This window comes from Pezoporus flaviventris, unplaced genomic scaffold, assembly GCF_033815535.1.
Source record: "Pezoporus flaviventris isolate CSIRO_AGI_PZ_B2104156 unplaced genomic scaffold, CSIRO_AGI_Pfla_v1 ptg000082l, whole genome shotgun sequence".
In the NCBI taxonomy this organism is placed as follows: Eukaryota; Metazoa; Chordata; class Aves; order Psittaciformes; family Psittacidae; genus Pezoporus; species Pezoporus flaviventris.
The window spans coordinates 2,069,882-2,079,106 of record NW_026892630.1 but is presented as its reverse complement, the minus strand read 5'-3'; the positions used below and the strand labels follow the sequence as shown (position 1 = coordinate 2,079,106).

Below are 9,225 nucleotides of genomic sequence, written 5' to 3'. Positions count from 1 at the left end.
AGCAAATAAATTTTGTTTCCCAATATATTACAGAGAACATCCTGAAGTTACATAAATCAGACAGAGTAAAACACCCTTGCAGCTATACAGATGTTAAACATTTTCATCACTGTAATTATTTATGGCACTGTATACATGTGGGATCACAAGTGGGATTTTTCAGGTTGCCAAAACAGGATATTCTGTACTTCATTGATTGATGACAAACTATATTGAAATATTTTATATGGATTTATTTCATTATTCCAGCTCAGTCCTCAATGGATTTTATGTACTTCTCATAGGCGTCTTCATTCATCAGTTCATCAAGTTCAGCAGGGTTTTCCACAGTCATCTTGATAAGCCAACCTGAAGTTAGGAAATGAAAAACAGTTGCTAATATCCTACAAGAAAGATTCATTCACGTCTTAGAAAAGTGCCCCCAGTAGGCTACAAGCCCTCTAACACTGGTACAATCAACAGGATTTCTTGTGCAGGCAAAACAATGTTTTAATACTTTTTTTTTTTATAAAATGAACAACCAACCTGTCATAAGAAATGGCCTTTGAGCCAGACCAGCTATCTAATTTAGTACTGTCTGATAGTGGCATCAAGGAGACACTGTCTAGAAAGACAGCCTGACCTCTTGGTATCATAAGCTGCTACAAGAGGGGAAGAGAAATGTGATGAAGGGAAACAGATTTAAATGCAACCACAGTCTATGTCTGAAGAGAACATGGTGTAAAAAACAGGCGCCAGCAAAGACCAGACTACACTAATGCTTTCATGTTAAATTCTACTGCGCTTGAACTGTATTCAATATATTCCATTTAAATCTTCACACCATTGAACGGAAAGAACTAGGAACTGAAGAGCCATTTTTGCTAGCAAGAACCCAGGTGGTATTCATTATCCAAAGATAAAAATGACATCTTACCATCTTGATAACAGGATTTATTGACAAGCCCTGGATTATCTGCAAGGGCATCATTAACTGCAGTCACTTCTCCCGAGAGAGGCGAGTAGAGTTCACTAGCAGCTTTCACACTTTCCAAAGCTCCAAACTCATCTGAAACATAGAATATGGTGGAACATTTTTTAAAGGAAAATACAAAGCACTTTAGGTTTTTTTAGTCAGATGTTCTGGTGATGACCTAGCCATCGAACAATGCCTGGATCTTGAGCAAGGAAAACTGTCAGATATTGAATTCACCAACTTTATGACAACAATTAGCAGTATTAAATTTGGTAATTCATGCTAGTAGCTAGCTGGCTACTACAGAAGGGATGGAAATTTCTTACACGTAGTCTGATCCTTTGGCTAAAGCCCTGTAGCATATGGTTTGATATCAGGTTGGAAGGAACCACCTCCAGCCCTTGGGGCAAGAGACCTAAATAAACCCTCTAACTACAATTCAAACCTTTTTATATGTAATTCGGTTACAAAATAGACACAGCCACTATTTGGGAAATGACAGTTTTGTTTCAGAAACACTACTGAGTGCTACGTTTGCACTCAGAAAGCACACATTAGTATTCACAAGCACCATGATAGAGTCACCCAGCTGCCGTTCCCCTTTTTTCTGTTTTGTAGTCAGTTATGGAAACAATGCTTGGAGCAGTGTAACTCCAAGCCACAAGCAAACAAGACACAGGCGGAGGAACACAGAGCTGTCACAAGAGTAGATAGGCATGAGCAAGAGGAATCAGGGAACAACATGTTCTGAGAAAGCTTGGAATTAGACTAAAGCCAGAATAAGTAGAAAAGAACTAAATGGAAATGAAATTCCTTCAGATAAAACTACAAGTTGGTTAATTAAAGCCCTAAACAAAAAGACCTTTTGTTTAGGGTTTCACCATTCAATGTGATGTACTAGGTTTGGCCAAAACAGTTCCATATGAACCTATTCCACAAGTAGGATGGCAAAAGAGAGGCCTGCTACTTTACCACTATACTTTCTTTTTCTGCAATGTCTAAAGCTAATGACCACCTTTTCTTCATATACTAGCAAAAGAGCTCTCTGTAAATAGGCTTTTATTTTCTACCTGTTAGTGCCCACCCTTTTCTAACGTAGAAAACTACCCAACTGAATGATTTAAAATGTAACAATTTGTACATTGCTAATGAGCAAAAACCTATGATTACAGATGATACCCCAAAATTACTGAGTCTGTATGTTCACAGAAAAATTAGAGCTTGGTATCAATTAGATGCTTCACATTGTAGAACTCATGAAGTGCCTAAATGCAGAATCACAAATAAGCCAGCCTGAACACTAGCAAGTCCAAATTAAAGCATAAATATTTTAAAAACAGAGCATAGGTAAAATCATTACCAAAAAACCTCAAATATTTTTAAAATAATTTCTTCACAGTTTAATAAGCAGGTATTTTCTGCTACCACAAATGGTCTGACAGCGAGAATTTGAAATAAAGCTCTTTGGTAGAAATAACCTGGATTTGTTTTGCATCCAGATGATTTGTAATGGTATTAATGAACATAAAGATTACTTCATAAAATTAATCTCTGCAAAGAGTGAGTGGGATGACTAGAATACTTACTTCATTAGAAATCAGAGCCAAAACTTACCATGTTTACTCAATTTTGTCCCAATTTCTGGAAGACTACAGTAAACAACATCTCCTAATGCCTCCTTAAAAGAAAAACAAAAGCACAAAGCGTACATTAAAGAAACTATACATAGGAGAGACCTGATACAGTAACTCTAGAATGTGTATATATGTAATCTCTGGCTCTAAATTAGGTCTCATTCTTTTAGGCATACATATTTTTTTCCACTTCTTTTTAAACATTTAACTTGGAAAATAATGCTTTAAATGCCCAATTACTGTTCATGTATTACAGTGTTAATAACCCACAGGCTGAGTTACAAGGCATGTATATATCAGCTCATCTTCACATCAGCTAGAGTAACGATTGTTTTAAAGGACAATGATCCCAGTGATTGGAGGAATACCCTTTTTGTTACTTCCAGTGCAGTTTGAAAGAAAATCCAGTGTTTCCTCTCCAGACATGGACAGCTGGACAGTTTGTCCTCACAGACTTAATGAGGAGCCTTATCACCACAAGAATCAGCTCAACCAGAACAGGCGCCTGCCTCTTCACTGACAAATGTACCCTATCTCACAAAAGACTAGAGATCTTACAGTGTATTCGTGTTACTTAGAAAAAACAGAGATCATGGGAAATGCTGCTTGTCCTACAAAGCATTAATTCCACTTCACTGATAGCTTCTCATGTAACAGTTTCTCAAGGTTCACATACAGTGAATCTTAACCTGAATTTGCCTGTGACCATTCCAAATCAAGTACTTGCACGAGTACAAAACAACCCAGAGGAATTCCTAACCTAGAGTAATATATGCCATGTTGTACCAGTATTCACAATTGTTCTTTAACCAGAGGGAGTGCACCATATTCCCGTTCAAGGGAAATTTGACATAAAAAGTGCACAATATCCTCTAGCCACAAACTCCTCAGGCCTTTATGAACTCGGGTAATAGAGGAGGTTTTGAATTCTGCTGAACCACTGAGTTTCTCATCAAGTTCAGCTCTCCATAGGCTCAATCTGAAATGATTAAGAATTTATCAGGATGCTGAAGCAACATTCACAAAAACTGTGAAAGATCCAAGTCCAAAAATCATGCCTAGCAGACAGCATATGCAGTTAGAACAGTAAAAAACAGTAAAAAAAACCACCTGTCCATGGTGCAAGGACAAGAACAGGTATGCATAAATAAATATTGCAGACTTGGGTAAAGGGGGAGGGATCGATACCTGTGCAAAATTGCTGATTCCTACTGTTCCAATGCCATTTTCAACAGATATCCATTCATGCTTGTCTGTGAATTTGCGGGCTAAAATGAAACAAACTTGGTATTTCAGAAATAAGTGACATTGTTCACTTAGATACAGTAACATATTTACACTGTCAAACTGTGCTTGCTTTTTTAGTGAGGTCTGTTTTGTTAGCTTTTCTTGGAAAACAGGATATAAAATTTACAGAAGCATTTTGTTCTGCTCGTGACATTCTTAGTGATGCAGCAGAACCTCACTAGGTGTTCCGCTGAGAGTATTTTATGACATGCAATCATCTAGAGACTGATAAAACACAGGAGCGAAAGTAGTAATTCTACTTCAAACAAAAGTCTAAGTCTGAAGCATATGTGTACTCATTCCTATGATGGCATCGTGGCTTTTCAAGCATATTTACTGCTTGTTTCTGACAACCACTTTATTATTCCAGGGAAGGCCAGTGTTAATGACGCATTAGAAACTGTCAGCACTACAGCATCTTACACAAAGTACTTACAGAGCCATGAAGTAAAAAAGTTGCAGCCTAGCAAAAGGGGCTGATTCCCTTCCCTCCCCTGATACATCCTATAGAGTCTATTTCTCCCAGCTTAATGTTGTCACAGATCTGTGGAAAATTGAGGCAAATTGATACAGACCAAATTAACAAAGCTACTCATCCAGACAACTTACTTAAGAAAATGCGCTTGCTGTTATCACTGTTACTGTAAGAACACCATGATTATTCTGTATAGTTTTAAAATCAGCATAATTAAGACCCTGTTCAGTCTTTTCACAGCAATCTGGCAATTCTACATATATTTTAGATCTATAACATTTGGGGCAGCTTGTACCAGCTTTTATTTCTTCCTATAAAGTCATACAGAGAGACTTCAGAAGAATTCACTGAAATAGGTAACATTTTTCTCACTCACATTTTACCTGGAACTTTTCTTACTCGGAGCATTTTCAGCCTGGTTTGTCTGCTTTCTCAGTTCCATGGTTTCCACATGGAACTTTCCCCCTTTTTTATTAACTTATTTTTAATTTTCACTTGTAGCACCTATCCAATCAGGCAAGGGATGGGCTAGAAGCTGGAGAATACAACTTCTTAAACAGAGCTCCCTGTGTGACAAGCACCAGAATAGCACAGCTGGACGTTCTCTTGAGTTCCAAATTCTCCTCTCAGGCTCCTCCTCTAGGCTGGACTCCTTATGCTGGATGGAGAAACTACACTGGCACAAATCCTTCTCCATTGTCTACACATGAAGGAGAACAGAAGTTCTCACTGTAGACCTGCTACAATCTTTCCTCTCTAAGTCAGTCATATTTTGAGCTGTTTCAGTTGTAGTGATCTTCTCATTTATGTCTGAATATGTTTAAGAGAAGTAAGTCTCAGGTAAAGTGGTTTATCTTTGAAGACAATCCAAGTTTTACAGACCTCAGTAGAGCAATACATGTTTTTGCAAGTATAGTACACAAAAAATTTAGAGTAAAATGCAAATATTAAGTATTTTCTAAATTTTCCAAAACCCCAGAGAATTTCAGGTAGCACTATTTCTACCTACGAAAATCCCTCAGGACACATTCTAATAAAAGAAACCAAAAGTCTTAAATCATTTTAGGTCATGACATTAAATCCACAGGAATTTCTTTGGAAATGAGTAACAAACCATAAGAATGGACAATGATGCAATCTCAAACCCAAGGTGAACATCTGTGACACTACATGTCACAACGAAGCCAACCTCTGTCTTTTTTTTTATGCAGGATAACAATATAGCATATGATTAGTTTATAAGTCAAGGTTAAAAAAAGATAATAAAAAGAAATCCAGAAGACTTCCACAATCAGTTCAGAACAGAGCAATAAAATGTTCTCAACAGCTGGAAGAACACTGAAGTTTGTTGAAGGACAAATTAAAAAATTAGACTTGAACAATTCTAAGCACGCAACAAAACCACTGTAAATAAAGGTCAAATTAAAGAGTTAATAAGTAATCTCAAAATCTGACCTTCGATCTTATGTAATCAGCTCACTAAATAAATCAAACTAAACAAATATGAACTGTCAAAGCACACCATGTCTCTTCTGTGAGCATTCTTTTCCAGGAAAGCAGCAAAATTTACTCTAGTTTCATTCATTTCAACAGGACCTTGTTATCAGCTTAACCAGCACATTCCGAATTCAGACCGTCATTTAACTTAGCCTGCATCTATTAAGTATTTCATAAATATATATCTGAAGAGTGAAGGAAAACTCACACCTCCACAAAGAGGCATACAACATTTTTCCTCTCTGCCTAAAACAAAATCATAGTTTATGGTTTTGTTTCAATTTATAGCTACAGAAAAGCAGTGGGTATATTAAACAATTAGAATAGTAAAAAAAAAGCTGATTTTGAGTCAAATTGCAACTAATGACTAATAATTCCTCTCACTTGGTGCAGAAGACATTTAAAAAGATAGTCTTCCAACCTATCTGGAAGGACGTTTACGACCTTTTCTTAGTGGCAATCATTTCTTTTATAGCATATTGTCCTCTTTACCTTTTCAAAATTTGTTTGCTGGGGTATCAATATTTTTCAGGCTTTCACTCACAGGGAGCTTTGACAGCAGAAGACACCTTCAGAATTAACTACTTCAAGTACAAAATCACACCAAGCACCAATGTGCAACCCCATCTCCTGCCTTACCCTTTCTGTAGCTGTGCTGCACAGGAGCTGCTGAGGCAGCGCCAAACTTTAGCTCAAACAGCCCCAAGGCCCTAAAACCCTGGTTCAGGTTTCCTGTCAGCACACCTAAACTAATTGCTGCCGGCTTCCCTCCTCCCGGCTGTGCCCCTTTCTGGTCCTGCTACTGATGCTCCTCAGACAAGGATCCTGCTTCCCGCTTGACAAGATACCCACTTCCTTTGTCAAGTTCACGTCTCCATGCTCGCCCCGCTCTGCACCCTGGCTGAGGCTGAAAAGGGACAGGGCCACTTGGCTTTTTGCTGCAGCATGGATAGGAGGTTAAAAGTTTCCTGCCATCTAACGGAGGCGAACCTGCTCCTCAGGGGAGGAGGCACCGGGAAGGTGTCAGCACCAGGGGCAGGTGAAACCGCGCTCTCATTGCCCCTTGCGGCTACAAACCCTCGCCGGCCTTCAGCCATCTTGCGGGGCCCTCCCGGTCCCCACACGGGCACCCGGGATGGAGATGTCCGGCTGCAGCCCCAGGGAGATGCGGCACCCCGCTCCCCGCAGGCCCCGTGCGCGCCGCACACGGAGTACCCGCGCTCGCCGGGGCCAGCAGGCGGAGAGCGACCGCTGGCGCTGCTCCGCGCACCGAGCAGGGGGCTCACCTCAGCCCCGGGCGGCGGCGGCACCGCTCCCCACAAGGCCGGCCCGGCCGCAGCCGCAGCCCACCCTCCCCTCCTGGCAGCTCTGTCAGAGCGGGACCGACGGCTCCCCAGGCAGCTCACCAGATAGCACCAGCGAGCTGGTGGCCAGCCTCCTGGCCGCGAGCACCCGCGGCGGCGGCGGCGGCGGCGAGAGGCGCGGGCAGCGCGGCGCCAGGCCCGGCCCGACCCGCCGGAGCGCTCGCAACGCCATCTTGCAGCGGCGAGCGGGCGGAGCCGCGCAGAGCGCCCGCCCCACGGGAGCGCGTCAGGGGCGGCCGTGACGGGTCCCCTCAGCGCAACGGCCCCGAGCCCGGGGTCGGCGTCTGCCTGTGGCGCTTGCTCGGTGGAAAGAGTGGTTTTTAACCCAAACCGTGCAACAAACGCTCATTGTTTATTACATACAAATCCACACTACGCGCATGCACGACGCTCTGTTTTAGGTTTAGCGCTGTTTCTTAGCTAATGCTCCTAAATAACATGTCGACTATGGTTTATTGGTTGAATACCACAACGTTTCAGTCAGAAGCTATGGTAACCTAAGTCAAGTGACTGCAGCTGGTAGTTAAAAAGTAAATCTTCCACCCCCAAGGGGACTTTTCGATGTGATTATTATTCAGTCGTTGGCAGGTTGTTCCAGTTGGTCGTTAGTGACTGGTGTCTCTTCCTTCTTGCATTTAATCCCAAAGAAACTGAAAAGTTTCAATAGCATTAGGTCAACAATCTCCTCTTCTTCTGAAGCCTGAAATAACAGTTAAGAAGTTACTTGGATGCACAGACCGGAAGTGGATACAGCCTCTGCCATAAGAGGGGATCACAATTTGAGGTGAGATAAACTAACTTTCACTCCAGCAAAGCATGAGTTAAACCACAACTATGAGTAACTGCCAAAGCAGAACATCATGCCAGTATTTTTATCAAGACAAAAGTCCCAGATGGACCAGATGAGCCTTGAGGTCCTTTCCAACCTCGTGTTGCGGGATTCTATGAACGTGGGTGAGGAAGTCTGGGCTCTGCCAAATCCCATGGAAATCTGGTTACGGGAGCCTGGAGTTCCTTTGGTGGCTACCCTGCAGCTGGTGGTGTATACATACAGTGAGCCACCCAACATTTCTACATGAAGCAAATGAGAAAAAATAAAAAACACTTGTTTTCTATTGGCTGTGTACTTTGTTTTCATCTTGCTTGACTTTATTTAAAACACGGAATTTTGGACAGTACCGGAGTACTAACCTGGATTTTGCTCTGTGCTGTCAATAGCTTAGATGGGTCAGACACAGTGACACTTTTAAAAGGAGCTGTAAAGTCCTCATGGACTTTGATGTCTGTTTTGGCACTGATTTCAATGGAGCCAGGCACAAGTCTAAGACTTTTGCTGGATTTAATGAGTGAACAGAAGGCTACAAATCAGATCTTGTGCTGAATCTGAGTAGGGATTTGTTTGAACAGGAATGGACAGTGTAAATCTGGAAAATCTGAAGTGTGATTTATAAGTAAATGAGTTGGACTGAGTTTACAAGGGTTTCATCCAATGGTGGAATACCTAAATCATGAGTAAGCACTGCGCAATAAATGTTAAACACAAAGGGAGAGCATACATGAGCATACCTGGTGGTGCTTCTGCTCATCACTGAAAGCAACCAGAATCACTGAGATGAACAGATTCAGTACCACAAATGTCATGAAAATTATGCAGGATCCAATCAAGAAGGAGCCTAAAATTGGATTGTAGTCCAAGACCTGTAGTATTCATAATGTAAGACATTGTATATTGATTGTAAAAGCAAAAAAGCATACACACAAGCAGTTAAGACACAGTAAGGAGTTTGTCTCTTTGAAAATCCTTGTGGCTAATAAATTATACTACATGTATGTATATGCATTTTCTTCTCTAATCAATTTCCTATGCTGATAGAATATTTTATATCTATGATATATGACTATGGATAATCTTTGGGGTTTTTTAAGTATTTGCATTTGACTGTGTTAGTATGAAAGTTTCATGTGAAGGGTTGACAAGCCTGGAGGCATGTTTATGCACAGAACAGCTCCATC

General features: G+C 41.1%; 2 protein-coding genes across 2 annotated transcripts in view; both read right to left on the bottom strand.

Annotated features, from left to right (window-relative positions):
* Positions 1-218: 218 nt before the first annotated feature.
* On the bottom strand, positions 219-7,392 carry GCSH (glycine cleavage system protein H). The gene is made up of 5 exons (XM_061475047.1): positions 7,255-7,392; positions 3,778-3,857; positions 2,570-2,633; positions 917-1,048; positions 219-348 (listed from the first exon to the last, which is right to left on the bottom strand). The coding sequence occupies exons 1-5, from the start codon at positions 7,382-7,384 to the stop codon at positions 251-253; spliced, it is 504 nt and encodes a 167-aa protein (XP_061331031.1). The 5' UTR covers positions 7,385-7,392; the 3' UTR covers positions 219-250.
* A 180-nt stretch (positions 7,393-7,572) lies between these two features.
* PKD1L3 (polycystin 1 like 3, transient receptor potential channel interacting) overlaps positions 7,573-9,225 on the bottom strand; it is a 42,157-nt gene continuing 40,504 nt past the window's right edge. The window contains exons 43-44 of the mRNA XM_061475025.1: positions 8,779-8,910; positions 7,573-7,912 (exon numbers count right to left, since the gene is read on the bottom strand). Coding sequence (XP_061331009.1) covers positions 7,787-7,912; positions 8,779-8,910 — 258 coding nt within the window. The 3' untranslated portion in view covers positions 7,573-7,786. The remainder of the gene's footprint in view (positions 7,913-8,778; positions 8,911-9,225) is intronic.

Coding starts and splice junctions, on each gene's coding strand:
- GCSH (XM_061475047.1), bottom strand. CDS start 7,384: ATGGCGTTGCGAGCGCTCCGGCGGGTCGGGCCGGGCCTGGCGCCGCGC. Junction 2,634..3,777: donor GAATCAGCAATTTTGCACAG/GTATCGATCCCT, acceptor TTTTCTTTTAAG/GAGGCATTAGGAGATGTTGT. Junction 1,049..2,569: donor GACAAAATTGAGTAAACATG/GTAAGTTTTGGC, acceptor TCTATGTTTCAG/ATGAGTTTGGAGCTTTGGAA.